This window comes from Lycorma delicatula, chromosome 8, assembly GCF_047948215.1.
Source record: "Lycorma delicatula isolate Av1 chromosome 8, ASM4794821v1, whole genome shotgun sequence".
NCBI classification, from domain to species: domain Eukaryota; kingdom Metazoa; phylum Arthropoda; class Insecta; order Hemiptera; family Fulgoridae; genus Lycorma; species Lycorma delicatula.
In genome coordinates, this window is record NC_134462.1 from 84,153,702 (window position 1) to 84,169,518 (window position 15,817).

General features: G+C 30.8%; 1 protein-coding gene across 3 annotated transcripts in view; it reads left to right on the plus strand.

The window, feature by feature from the left end:
• The window catches only part of LOC142329466 (large proline-rich protein BAG6), a 96,067-nt gene that overhangs the window by 37,863 nt on the left and 42,387 nt on the right, over positions 1–15,817 (plus strand). For all 3 annotated transcript variants that reach the window (XM_075374126.1, XM_075374127.1, XM_075374128.1), the window contains exons 11-12: positions 4,027–4,161; positions 12,567–12,863. In XM_075374126.1, coding sequence (XP_075230241.1) covers positions 4,027–4,161; positions 12,567–12,863 — 432 coding nt within the window. The remainder of the gene's footprint in view (positions 1–4,026; positions 4,162–12,566; positions 12,864–15,817) is intronic.

Sequence of the window (15,817 nt, forward strand, 5' to 3'; positions counted from 1 at the left end):
ATCTGCACTAAATATTAATTTTTGGGTTATCTCTAATATGGTCAAGTGTAACTTGATTTCTCTGATCCCCATTTTTGAACATTCTGAGAGTTCACTTTTCCAGACATTTGAAATGTAGCCTAATCTGAGAACATAGCATTTAAATTCTTTCAATCATTTCCACAGCAAATTTCTTTCTAGCAGTGTGATCTTGTGGTGTAATGTGCTGTGCAATATTTGTAATTGTTAAAAAACAATTTTAATCATTTATTAAACACCATGAATGGTAGATCTTGGAAGATTTAATTTGCACGTTGCACTCAGAGTTGACATCTCTGGGCTGCGAACAAAAGACTTGACAAATGATCTTCATTTTTTTCATATGATGTTCTAGGCCTGCCTGCGCCCTTCTCATGTTCAACATTGCCAGTTTCTTTAAATTTATCATACCATGAATGAATACTTGTTTTAGAGGATGGCTCTAAATTATACCGAGTTCTAAAATTGCATCGAACGTGTGTCAGATTTTGTTTCATTAAACCACTGTATGCATTGTGCTTTTGTCTGTGGATTCATGGCGACTGATGTATGTGGTTACATATTCAATCACAGTGCTATCTAGTATTTACTGAGAAAACTTTGAGTTAATCTGTTATAGACAGCTCAACTATTCATTAATAGGGCTATTACTTTTTTCTAACAAGATACAAATTTGTTTAGATAATTCTCGGACACCTCATGTATTAAAGAAAAAAGGAGAAATACATGGTTGTAATAATTTATTAAAACCAAATAAAAAATATTAGGATTTATGTCAGTATGAATTCTAGACAAACTCATTAAAAAGAAATTATGTTTGAAAATCATTCAGTTATTAAATTTATTGTTTTTAACTATGTATGGAAACTATTGGTACAAAGTGAGAAAGCTATTATTTTCATAGACAAAACTATCAGATTTCTTAAAAATTAGATTTTTTGGTTTTATGTTGTCATAATATGGTTTGATAAATGTATACTAATCTTTTGGTAATTGTTTTCTAAGAAAAAAATAAATTGCCAAGCAAAATTTCATTGTAAATTGGTTTTCAAATTAACAAGAAACCTTATTTTTGTTTAAAAATGTATGTATAGCAAAATACTGCTTAGTTTTATGTTTCTATTAGCCAAATCAACAAAATTATGCTATTTTACAAAGGTAACAATTCACAATTTTTTTTTATTGTCATTTTTGAGAAGAATTTTGCTGTTAGATGATATAACGTATATTATTTGTAATTATTGAGGAATAAATTTACTAAATATGAAGGAATAAAAAGGAAAAAAATATTAACCTTTTCATCAATTATGTAGAAATTAGTTATTTCTAATATATACATTTTATCAGGGTTTTACTGGTTAAGTTTTTTACTTTATTTCTATAATAAATTAGAGAATTCTATTTATATAGATTATAAAATATGCTTTATTTCTAATTTTAAGATAAAAAACAGGGGATAAAGGAGGGATGAATGGAACAAATCTTCTGGATCAGTGTATAATTAACAACTTGTAGTGAGTAGGATCTATGCCTATGATCACTGCTGGTTGAGGTTGCGAGGAATAAAGGGGAAAATTAAGGAAATAAATATTTCAACTATATTCTTTAAGATGATTACATGTGTGAAGTGCCTTTAACTTCTAAGACTCTCTAAGTTAACTTTGTATCCATCTTGAGCAGATTCTTTTTAATTTTTATAAATCAGTTTGTTGAAAAAATGTAATAAACTTTGCTCACATTTTTTAACTTTCTCATTTTTTAAAAATAAATTTATAATTGTGAGATTGCTTTTTTTATCACTTTTAAACTGGTCAGCTCAACTTAAAAATCTAAATTACTTGTGCGACTTTTTGCATTTAGCATTCCGGCAAAGTTGTAAATTTGTTACTTTGAAATGAGAAATGATATCAGTGAAACCAGTCCTGTAGAAAGTTCAGTGTTTGTTATAAGTAGTGTTATTCAGTGTTTGCAAAGGTAATGTTTGATTTTAATTCTTGTTCTATGACAAGCTTAAAGTTTTGAAATTTTTTAATAATTAGCTATTTTAGCATTTTATTTATTTAAAATTTGTTTTATGTTATTTAATTTTGTTATTAGTTTTAAAACAATTAAGTAATTAGATAAATACTTTTTAATAATTTATATGCTTTCATATTGAAACATTTCCTTTGTTTAAAAAAAAAATACTTAAAAAAAGTAAAAAAATAAATTAAAAATTTAGAATGAATTATACTAATTTTGAAGAACATGGGATTTGACTTCCAGATTGCTGGTACCATGGAAGACTAGATGTTATTAAACAGATTTAATTAGTAATTATCATTTGATATTAATTTTAAAAGATGTTTTTTAAGTATGGTTTTTTTTTGTTAAATAATTTACCTGGTGTAACAAAAATTTAGCATTTCTAGAAATTTAGATTTGACGTAAAATAAAAATAATAAACTTATTTCCTGAATTGAACCTTTTATAAAAAATTCTTTGGACCAATTATGTATTTCTCTTTATAGCTGCAGCTGCATACAGCACCAATAGAGCTGTAAAAAGTAAAAAATTGAAAGTAAAAATAAAAATTTCTGTAAAAAATGCTTTGACTGAACATTTTTATACAGAATGCATCACAAAGTTCTACCAGTACTCTCATAAGCTATTCTACTCAAGAAAATAATGGCAAAAGTTAATATAAACATATGTCCTAAAATACTTTGTGAGTTACAGCTAGTGAAAGATTTCGCTTTGATTTTAGCTACCCTGATGAAATGAGGTTGTACTGTAGGAAATTAATTAAGCAGCAGAATTAGTGATTTTGGTTTTTGACCCGAAAAATTGAATAAAATAAGTCCCAGAAATGTGTCTGCAGTAGTGTTGAGAAATCTGGAGTGAAAATCAATAAATTGGGGTAAGAAACCCTGTTTTTTTATGTGTGATGTACAGTAAATATGTTAAATGCATAATAGAAAAGTTAAAACAAAACTTGTAGAGAATTTAATCCTGAACAAAATGGTGTAAGCTAAGTTAAATAAAACAATGTTGAATAAAATTAAAAAAAAGTAAAAAAAAAAAAAAAGAGGCAACTTTGCAAGTATGCTTTGTTTACCAATCCAAATTTCATTCGAGATGGTGTTAACTTATGCAGTGAGCATACATGTCAGAAGTAAAGCCTTATGAAACTGCGGAAGGCAATTTACAACATCGATTTAGGGTCAATTTATGATGTGGCCTTCTTCACAATTAACTGTCTGCACTATGGATGCGGTTGAACAGCTTAAGGTCAGCCCCGAAGAACTAAAAAGAGCAGCAAAAACAATACTGAAGTGTGCCAAGAAATGTGTTGAAAAATGGTGGGCTTATTTGAACATTTATTATAAACTAGTATGTATAATGAATTTTGGTCTAGTGTACCGTTTCTAAATAAAATTTCAATTTTTCTAACTCTTCTTTGTTTTATTCAACTTACTTATATCATTTTGTTCAGAAATAAATTCTCTACAAGTTTTGTTTAAGAGTTTTATGCATTTATTACCCATTTAACAAAGTTATTGCATGTCAAACATAAAAAACAGGGTTTTCATCCTAATTTATTGGTTTAAATTTTTCAGGTCAAAAACCATAAGAAATTAATTCTGTCCTGTCCCTTAATCCTAAAAATCTTAAAAATTTCAGTACAACCACATTTCGCTGGGTTAGCTGAAATCCGAGCAAAATTTTTCACTAACTGTAACTCACAAACTAAGCGTTTAAGTGTATATTTATAAGGAGTTTTTCAATTATTTCCATGAGTGGAATAGTTTATAAAGTCCCGACAGAAGTTTGTGATAACCCTTTTAAAATAGGAAACAAGAATATGATTAATTTCATCAAACCTATTTTATGTTTGTTTTCATTAAATACTGCTATTAATCCTTTTTTATTACATTTAAATAATTTTTTTTGTTAATTTGTAATTTAATATTTATAAAATCAGTATGTATTAATAAATTCTATTAACAAGATTGTAATTAATTTTAGGAAGCCGTTCTGTTAACATTGGTGGACCCAATTTTGAACTTTTCATGGATGTTGCTCCAGGCTCTATTACAATTGATTCTTTAGAAGCCACCGTTGTCACAAATGCTAATTCTAGTAATCCTAATGAAGTTAATGGTAAATCTTAAATTTTATTTATTTTTATTTTTTGAATCATCAGTCAGTTCTGGTGTAATTATCTATTTGTTTCTGTTCTGTGTTAACTTTTTACTCATGTAACCTGTTAACTACATTATTATATACATCTTTAGTTTTGTGTTTAATTTATTTCAATGTTTGTCTTCCAATGGAGCTTTTACCTTTCTATTACAAAATTAATAAACCTGGATGCCTTAATATGTGGCTAGTAGCCAGCCAGCTTAGTTAAATTTCTTTTGTTATACATTTTCCCAAAAATATTATTATTTCATCCAAAGATCCATTTTAAGATCTCTTCATTTTGATTTTTATTCGTGTAATTTTCAACATCATCCTTGTAACATCTCTTTACCTTTTCTTTTATGTTTTTCTGATTGTCTATGTTTCACTCCCATGAAACATTACTACATTCCAAATATTTTCAAAAATTTATTTCTTTTGTTTAGTGTTTAGATCTGTATTTGATTAAAAAAAAAAGCTGCTGCTAGCAGACTTTTTTTTGCTTGAAAGCCCTTATTTGACCAGTTTGATGTCTTTGTAACTTTACTACCTAAATAATTAAATTTTTTCTCATATTTTATATACTTTGTTTCCCTAACTTAATATTTAATAATTCATTATCATCATTTATATTATATCTTTTAGTTTCTGAATTGGTCTCCTGGCAATAAATCCATGGCAGTTAACATTTCTTCTAGCTTACTTTTTATTTTTTCTTGGTCATCAGAACAATATCATCAGCAAATTTTAACTTCTTAATTTTCTTTTTTATGGATTGTAAGTCCATTCCCAAATTTTTCTTTTAATTCTTGTTCTTTAACACGTTGTCTGCCATAATATATAAGGAAATACATAGTTCTGGTGGCACAATGTACAAGGGAAAACCTGTCAGGCCATAACAAATAACTGTTTTTAATTTTTAAGGCATATTTCTGTTTGTATGTATGTGTGTGTAGTTAAATTTAATTTTTACTTCAAATATTAAAAAAAGTGAAAGTACTGCTGATACTCATGGCCTCATAATGATGGATGTTTAATTCATGTGACATGAGTATCACGAGCATTACTCTCCTTAATTTCTTCTAATAAAGTTTAATTTTTATATTAATATTAGGATTTAAAATTACAATGTACTTAGACATTTTATAAGTAACCAAAAATAATAAAAATTAACACTAGTCGTTTTATTTCAAAATCTAATTTTACTCTTAGTGATGTTTGGTAAAGCATGGCAAGCATAAAAACTTTTTACATTCAGTACACTTTGTTTATGCAAATTTTACATTTTTTTGTGCTATCGCTCATTCCTTTTGTAGTATATGCATAGGAATGCGCACATCACCATTGAATTATCTGTTTTTGTTAATTTCTTTCTGAAGTAGCTTCTAACATGTGTTTCTTGACTTCCTGTTCATTTGCAACATTTTGTTTACTAATAGACTTTCTAATATTTATCCACGTTGAACATCTGTAAAACTAGCTGCTCCCTGAATGTCATAATGAGAATTTTATTGTTACGAAAATGGTTATAAATGTGCCAAGCATTTACTACTGAAGTGTTCAGTAATAATTCAAATGCAACCTTATATTACCATCTATTAATTCATTGCAAAGGTGTAAAGTAACTGTACATCTGATCAGAAAGATCTATTTCGTGCTTACCCTTATTATCATCAATTATTGTCGTTAGTTTACTCGGTAGTTCTACCAACCTATTTTTTCCTCTATGGTAATCTCTTCTAATGTGTGTTTTGTACTATGAAAGAAAACTTCTTGCTTGTCCCTCCATTTTCCAACGACATTGTCTTCTTTATTCTGCTTCCAGTTACTTCGCCTTTTTTGATATTTTTCTGTATTACATCAGATGGCAGATGTTTTCTGTTTCGCCTAAGTGTACTCAGTAAATGAGTATTTTTATCTAATAATAAAATCGCTAATTGAACTGATGTATAGAAGTTATTAGTAATAATTACTCTTCCAGAAGACAAATATTTATTGGCAAGTTGAAGCACACAACTCTTTCAGGCAGACCACTTAAATGTAAGTCAGATTTCCCAGAAAATACTGACACTTGGAGGGTGTAACCTACAGAACTACAAGCTTAAACATCTCGAGTCCATATTTGTGTCTTTTGTTTGGATCATACTGTCTAAAGAATAATCTCCCTTTAAATGGAATGATTGATTCATCTACAGTAATAAACTCACCAGGTATGTATTCTTCATGAAATCTCTCCTGAATTTTGTTGATCAGTTTTCTAATTTTATTTAGTCAATCATCAGTAGCTGTTTCATTGTTATGAATGAATTTAAGAAGTATTTGAAAAAGATTCCTGCTCATAATTGTAAGTACTAAACAATTAGTATAAAGAATTGATGTATCCCAGTAGTCAGAAATTTTGAAATATTTCACTATCCCCATGTGTATTATTATGGAAAAAAATTTCTACATTTCATAAGAACGTGTCAAACCACTGACTTCAGCGATTAGTACATTTTCTTCTATTTTTCATCAGAAATTTTTAGCATTTTTGTTTGCTTCCAGTACAATAAGGTTTAAAATTTCATCATAAAAAATCTTTTACATATTTCAGTAGTGTTAAAGATTCTTTATTCTCAGGGTACGTAATATGATAATTTTCTTTTTCTTTTCCTGTAAACTGGGTATGAAGAGGTGATTTGGCCCTGTTAGCTTGGTGCCACTAAACTTCTGATGGCCCCACCTTTTCTATAGTTTTCTTTTCATTTTTTAAATACTGTTCTGGAACCATATTTTCGTTAATAAAAGGAGTATGTAAAATTCTGTCAGGCTCATACTCTCATTCAAACAAAGAAAATATATACTTTCTTCATCACTCAAAATATGGCATGAAGTTCTTCATCAGTTCCAGTTTTTTGTTGTCTTAGTTACATGATAATGAAAATACAAGTATTTAAATTGTAAACATTGTTAAAAGATGAGAAATTTCTTAAAATGTTTATTTGTTCTTTAAAAAAACAGTAAAATATATTCTATACACCAAAACCTAATTCATAACTAAAACATTTAGGAATAGATATCAATAAGAATATAACAAATGTGAAAGTTCTTTTTATAATTTTTACTCGTAATTAAATGTAATACAGATTTAGCGTTCATATAACTGTAAACTGATTAATTAAAAACAATGCGAAAAACATAAGAAAATATTTTGAAAAAAATAACCTATTAGTATACAACACAATAACTTGCTTACCCGACAATTGTAAGTTCATAAAACAGGAAATTGGAATGTCAGAAGATGATGCCACTATGCAATCACATTGTCTGATATTCCTTATAAGCCATATACAAACAACAAAGCATTCAAAACAGGTGAAGCTATATAACAGTATATTCTATAAAAGTGTGTTTGAGAAGCCTGTGTGTTTGGCTACTCATGGCCTATTTGTAATGGAATCTTGATTACTGCCAGCGCATCTCACAGATTATATATAAATCAATCCTGAGTAATGCTGGCACATCTCATGGCAGCCAACATGTTAATGTAAAATTTGAACGCTATGGGGTTAATAAAATACACTATTATCTTCTGAATCGCAGATTAACTTTCTTTTTTTTACACTTACAATTAGTACTTCATTTTTGAATGTACTTTTTGAATGGCTTTTGATAAAAAACCAGAATTATGTTCTGCCTTGTACACATCCTCTTTTAACTTGTCTTTTTCTAGTACATCTTCCAGATGTACTAGAAACCCATGTTTTTCTGATTGCTGTAAATAATCCTTAGTATTCTTCATGCATGAGATGTTGAATTGGCAACATGATATCATGTTGCCAATGATAACCATGTGGTAGTGTCTTATTTTTACGTTTATTGATAGGCATTTTTTGTTATAAGTGTATCAGGTTAATTTTTGAGCTTTAGCTAGTTTGTTTCTTCTTAGCAAGTTAATTTCTTGGATTGAGATTTTTTCACTTAAGTTTGTTATTATTTCTGTGAATTATTTAAATTGAGTTTCTATTTTGATTTTATTTCCATTTATGTTTACTTCTTTTAATTGTGTTGGCTTTGGGGGGCATAATTTCTGTCTTTTCTAAATGACATATAACATCAACGAAGCTAAATCTGTGATTTCGTTGATGTTATTTGTTAGCAGTGTCAAGTTGTTGGCGAGATTTTTTAAGCTATTTTTACTTTTGAGGGGCATTTTTTAAGCCATTCCCTCATTACCATTTCTAGAGTGCAGTTGAATAATAGTGGTCCATTGCCTTGGCACCCACCGGGTTGGTCTAGTGGTGAACGCGTCTTCCCAAATCAGCTGATTTGGAAGTCGAGAGTTCCAGCGTTCAAGTCCTAGTAAAGCCAGTTATTTTTACACGGATTTGAATACTAGATCGTGGATACCGGTGTTCTTTGGTGGTTGGGTTTCAATTAACCACACATCTCAGGAATGGTCGAACTGAGAATGCACAAGACTACACTTCATTTACACTCATACATATCATCCTCATTCATCCTCTGAAGAATTATCTAAACGGTAGTTACCGGAGGCTAAACAGGAAAAAAGGAGGAGGTCCATTGCCTTGGCACAGTCCTGTTTTGATTTCAAATGTTCCAAGAGCTTGCCTCTGAATTGTATCTTTGACTTAGTGTTTGTTAGGGTCAGTTTTATCATATTAATTTGGTATTAGTCTGAAGTGTCTTAGAATTTCTAGTAGGGATTCTCTGTGAATGCAGTCATAAGCTTTTTTGAAATCTACAAATGTTATCACCATGTCTCTGTTTCTTTTCCTGTTGTAATCTGTTATTAGCTTGAGACTCATGATCTGGTCTGGACAGTTCCTCGCGGTTCTGAAACCTCCCTGGTGTTCTCCTAGTTCTTTCTTGAGTTGTGAACCAATACTGTTGAGAATTATTGTTGAAAGAATTTTGTATGTTGTGTCTAGGAATGAGATTCCCCTATAGTTATTAGGGTCTGTTTTGCCCCCTTTTTTGTGTTACTAATGGATGAGGGCTGTTGTCCAGTCTTCTGGTAGTTTTTGATCCAGATGTTTACAAGCTGTTGATGAAGGGCAATCTTTGCTGTTCTACCTGCATGTTTCCAGATCTCTACAAAAGTCAGATCTTCTCCTATTGCTTTGTAATTCTTCATCTCACTCAGTGCTTGGTAGATTTCTTTTATTGTGGGAGGGTTGATGTTTTCTGGTGGTGTTGGGGGGGTTGAAGTTTAGGAGTTTGTTGGTTTTTCGCAATTTAGAAGCTTGTTGAGATATTTAACTACGATTTCCTTGTTGTGTTTATTGTTATGGGCCTGTTTATCTTTTTCATTCTTTATTAGTAGGATTGAGGGTTTGTATTTTTAGAGCTGATTTTTTAAGGCTTTGTAGTAGTGTTTAGATTATTTTTTATTGAATACTACTTCTATTGACTTTCAGTATCTTTATGGTGTTGTCTTTTTATTCTTCTTAATGTTCGGGTGGTTCTTTTTTCTTTGTTTTACTAGATTTTGGATACATATTTCTGATTTTGGGATTGGTGAAATAGCCATGCTTGATGGTTTTTCCGCCGTTTTGTCACATTCACTGTTACACCATTGATGTTTTTTTTTACAGGATTTTGTTGTTAATTCTTCTGCTATTTAAGCTTATTTTAAATATAATATTAAAATCAGCTTACCAGTAGATTAGTTAATTCCCTCAGACATTTTCGGCTATTCCATCATCTTCAGGAGGATTGATCTTATAATAATTTAGAATTAAATTATATAATTTATAAACATATCAAAATATATAGAATTCATAAGATAAAATTGTTAGTACTAACAATCATTGTAAGTTAAAAAATGTAAATTTAAAGTAAAAGTAAGTACATCTGGTTTGTAAGAATGTCACAATTATTAGATTGTAAGATAATTCTTCTGGACATGCCATTTTCCGATGATGTCATGGTATCTTCTTTCCCTGCCTAGTTGAGCATTGAAATCTTTGATTAATTGTTAATCATGTTTTGTAAACATGGTTTTTGGGGATGTTATTTATAGTCAGGCCAAGTAGATACCAGAACTTTTCTGTTTGTTTACAGTCTTTTGGAGAGTTATTTTTATTATTAGTGGGTGTGTGGGCATTTGTTACAGTATAGATTTTATTAGATGCTTTTAGGGTGAGTTTTGAGATTCTTGGGGATTGACTTTAATTCTTGTACAGAGTTTATAGTTTTGAGGCTGACTAAAAAGACTGTTCCAAACTGTGGGACATTTTTGTTCATTCTCTTCTCAGGTATACCTTCGTAGAGCCTATATCTTTGAGGTTTCATGGCGTCCTGGTGTGTATTTCTTATTTCCTGCAGACCCTCGATAAGAATTTTGTGTTTGTCGATTAGCCTAATTATTATTTTTAATTTACCAGTCTGAATGAGCGAGTCTATATTGTGTGTGGAAATGTAAGTGATTTATACTTTGGTTTGATTTTGGACTTTGTATTTTTCTTCTTTGTGTGTAGGGTTGCATTCCAATGCTTCCAGTTACATTCTTGTTTGTGTTTGTAGTGTTGGGGCATTCCAATTCTTCTTATCGCATGTTATCTTCTAAGTGGCAGCCCGTCATATCTGAATACTGCCTACTCTAAACTCTAGTGTTGCTTTGTTCAGCTGTTGTTGGCGTATTCCTTAAAGACCTTTCATGGTTGACTGTCAAGGGGTCACCTGTGGTGGGACTGGTCCCGAGTTACAACTCTGGAGGTGTGATTTGCTGATAAATGAAGCTGTGAAGTTTATTTAGATTCAGTTCACTAGACAAATTTCTTCTATTTGTTCCGGATATATCCAGGTGCACCTCATTGAGTCTCAATCCGACTTTGTTGAAGCTGTTATTTTAGAGAAAAGTTACAGTCTGATCCTAAACATTACACCCTGTAATATATATATTGAACTATACAATATATGTATAACTAGAGTACTTCACGTTTGTGCAGTAAGCATACAACTAATATAATATTAAATGAAATATAAACCTCCAAACACAGTAATTAGATTTACCATATTAATTTCCAATAATCGATTTTAGCTGTATCCTGAATCTTCAGTTGGTATTGAAGTTTATAACTGCATTAAAATATATATTCTTTTAATAATTTATCATTTTATTCTAAATTGTTTTCTGTTTTGAAATTTTGAATGTATATTTAAATTTTTCTGACCAACATTGGAATTTGATGTGATATACCATGGAAATTAATATGCTAAGTTTAACTTATATAATTACTGTGTTTTGGTAGGATATAATATCCTATAGTATTAAATTTTATTAACACTATGTTACAGAATGTTGTATGAATGAATGTTACTGAATATAATCAATATGTTAATGAATTATTTAAAAAAAGTTTTATATATATATATATATATAGCCACTGTGCTGTTGATCTAATAACTAATATATCAACTATTGCAATAATTTATTCTAATAGTAATTAATAATTTCTGTTTAAAAAAGGTGTAATTTAAATTTCAGTATTTATTTTTTATTCAGATATAAAAATTCATGAAGAAGCTCTTAACTTTTTTTTGTAATTCATTAATTGAATGGAATGAATCATGAACTTCTTTGCTAATGAGAATGATTGAAAAACAGTAAGTTGTTTTAAAGATTCTTTAAAAAATTGTCATGTGATGGTGTATTTTTTAAAAATCTGATTTATATTAACTTTTTGAACTTAGATGCAAGATGTAATGTTGGTATGATGCATCTTTGTTTAAGCTTTTAGAGCTTACATTGGCAAGACAGGAGTTGCATTATGTTATTAGGATTATCAAAAATGAAAATTGCCTAAAATTGGTGAATTTAAAAAAAAAATAGTTGAGGCTTTAGTGTGAATGTATGTACCCATTGTGTAGCATTCTTTTAGGTTGATTTTGATTTTTCTATGGATTATAAATATAGAAACTGAATGTGGCTTTAATATGATGAGTTTCTATACTGAATTTTAAAACAGTAGCTGATAGTTTGAGGTACTGTGAAGTGAAGTAATTTTCTCATTTAAAATTTGTACAAACTTTTGTAATTCTCACAATTCTGTTTAATTTTGTTAGATATTTTCCATTTGTTTAGAGGAAATTTGTTTTGTAATTTTACAAAATAATGATTTTATACATACAATTTAGTCAAATTTTTAATGTACTTGTTCAAAGCTTTTACCATCTTTCTTGAAGAATAGAAATTACCTTTCTGTCTGTTCCTTTCTATAGTATTGATTTAAATTGTTATTTGAGTTTGATGTTAAAATTAATAAAATAATGAAAATTCTATGTATATTAGTTCATGGAATTTATTGTTCGTTGTAAGTAGTTATGTACAATACTAACAATGATTCTTTTCATTGTTACCAATAATTTTATTTTCCTAGTTATGGGTGGATTTCCATGGGGTACTCCACCTCCTGCAGAATTTATTCAAAATTTGATGCAAGCACTTGCTGGCCAAATGATTGATGGAGGTGCTAACAGACAGACAGCTACTACTGCTAGTAGTACTACAAATACGAGTACAACTCAGCAAACACCAACCGCTCAGCAAGCACAGAATCCTCCGACTGCAACAGCAAATTCTCAAGCTAGAGGTAACACTGCTACTCATCCCACAACTTCTACTCAGACCCGTTCTACATCTCGCCCTCATGTACATCTTACACCGGCTGTACAAGGTATGTTAAGATAATATTATAAAACTGAAGTTGTTGCTACCTTTATATCATAATCATTGTTTTTGGTTTATTTTCTTCTTTGTATTTTTGTTTTATTTCATATAGTTTTTTTTTAATACTCAATTTTTGATGATAATTTTTATATTTTCTATTTCGTAAAAGAACAAATGATGCCACTGGGTTTTTTTTCCTTTGAAGACTTTTCCTTTATGTAGTACTTTAATTATTTAATGCAAGTCATTTTAACTGGTACACATCAAATTAAAGTTTAGATATAGTATTTGGAAAGAAGAGTAACAAACATTAAAGGGTTTGTTCTATTAATACTGTTTAATTTATAGTACGTTGTGCTGTATGGTTTTGGTTAACCTTAAAATCTTTTAAAAATTAATAAAATAAGTGAAGTATATCAGTTGATGCAGTTGAAAAATTTGCCTGAACCAAACGGTCAGCAGCCTCGAAGGCTTGGCGTCCATCACCGTGCTGTAATACCAGGCACACGCAGTCCATCTCTCACTGGGAGATAACATCAACCGCATTCGCATGACTCCTCCCCCGGTGAGTTCAATCGCCATGCGGTATCTCCTGCTTCCCTCTGGGGCACACAAAGAAGGCGCACTTCACTATATCCATATCATCACAGTACTGGCAAGCCCTATGCTTATGTTTCCAATCCTATAGAGGATTTACATGACACATTCAATCGATACTTAAAATGAATAATATTTACAATATTTACAGCTTCAAATTTACACTATAGCTATGCTGGTTTCAGACAGCAAGAACGCATCTTGCGGAAGCCACAGGCAACGACAATCCCTAGGCCCCCTGCCACCTTCCCCAGAAGGCTGGCACCCATTGCTGTCCTCAGCCGACATCTCCGTTGTCTGCCTAGCGGTCCTCCTGTATTAGTTTCTGCTTTAGCACCCTTTTAAACCACTGGGCACACACAGTCCATCTCTCACCAGAAGAGAGCATCAACTGCATGACTCCCCCTGGTGAGTTCAAATCGCCACATGATATCTCCTGCCTTCATCTGGGGCACACAAAGGTGTGCTGCACCGTATCCACATCATCACAGTACTGACACAGTTCTGTGCACCTCTTTTTGATCCTGCTGAGGTAGACTCCGAATGACCCGACCAGAAGTCCACCTCTCCATGCAGTCAGTCTATTGACTCAAGCAGCCACCTCTGAGATCAAGGTGTAGGTCCAGTGCCCCTCCTTCGCACTATGCCACTTCTCCTGCCAGTCAGCCAGCACGCAGCCCCTCGCCTCCTCTGTACCATCTATGGCTCTATCTCTTCTCTCTTTGGCCAGCAGGTCCAACGGCTGCATACCAGCCACCATCAGTGAGGCATCCAGTGATACTGTCTGGTAGAGCTGCGCTACTCTTATCACCAGCCTCCTACATATGCCATTCAATCTTCAGGCATTTCTCACCACTCCAAAGGCCTCCCACCATACCGGTGTCGCATACAATATCATTGATGCCACAGTAGATGCTAGCATTCTGTGCTTGAATGTCCTAGGACCCCCGGGATTGGCCATAAGCCTCAGCAATGTAGAGGACTTCTTTCCACCTTCATGGTCACTTGCTGCACATGAAGTGGGAAACCCCTTGACCTATGGAGCCACACTCCCAAGTATTTTACCGCTTCCTTCGGGGTGATTATTTCTCCATTGACTTGGACAGCAAAAAGAGGGGATATTCGCTGCCTCTCTGTCATTGCTACAAGTACTTATTGTTTAGCATTTTCTATCTACGGCTATTTTACGTTTATCCTAAGTAAAGTAATATAAACTTGGCAAAATTCTAAAAAATGTTGTGAACTAAAATCTGACTAAATTCTTCCTTAAGGATATAATTTTTATTTATGTTGTTGCAGTGATGTGTAATACTGAAAATTTATGTTAACTTATGCTTTTGATATATCAGTGTTGTATGTAGTTTGTAATGTTATATCATTTGTTTGTTATATCATTTTCTACATATTTTTTTTATTTAGTTTTTTACTAAATTAATTTATATAAAATATACCAGATTATATAAATGTCAGTTGTTTTTCTAATATTTATTTCTTAAAGTAAGTTTTGTTTAGGGCTTGATGGACATTATTAAAAATAAGATCTTTTCATTGTAGATAATTTATAACCTTCCAAACCTATAACATCAATAAATAAATTGCTAAATACTAATTCTACTTAGGAAATAGTGTGGTATGTAAGAAAATAAAATAATATAATATATTGAAATCTTCACTTTTATGAAATATTTTTTTTCTTCATTAAAAAAAAAGAAATCACTTTTATTGTATATTGGAATTAAGAAAATCAGTATCAACTTAGAAGTAAGAAAATTAGTTTTCTTATGCCCTAGAGGCACCAACTTGTAATTAATTAATCAATTAGCTTCTTGTTAAAAAGTGGTAAAATAGTATCTATGAAACTGACCTGCAAATAAATAGAAGCTGGTAGAGGTAAAAATTATGGTATCATTATAGGGTATTTAAGAATTAAAATGTAATTATGGTAAAAATTCATGTGGCCTCAACATTTGGAAAAAGAAATGCAAGTCTAAGTTTTATGTCGATTTAGAAATATCAAGGCTACTTCCATTTGCTTTTTCTTGTTTTATTAATATTTTTTTGAGAAATTCTTCCGGGACAAACGTTTTTTGTACCCAATATGTTCACTGACATTTCATGCTGGAGAGATCTTGAAATCTGAAGAAGTGAACTATGTAATCAGTCATTTGTAAATTGATTTTAATTATGGATTTCATTATCATTTTTTTTTTTAGTCTCATAAAATGATCATCCAGAATGATCTTTGTCTGTACATTTGACCTTCATTGAATTTTATCTTCCACTTTTACTATTAATTATTATTTACTTTTTATTTATTATTTCATCTGCATACGTTGTCCATGTTTGCTTATAAATTGGTGCTGG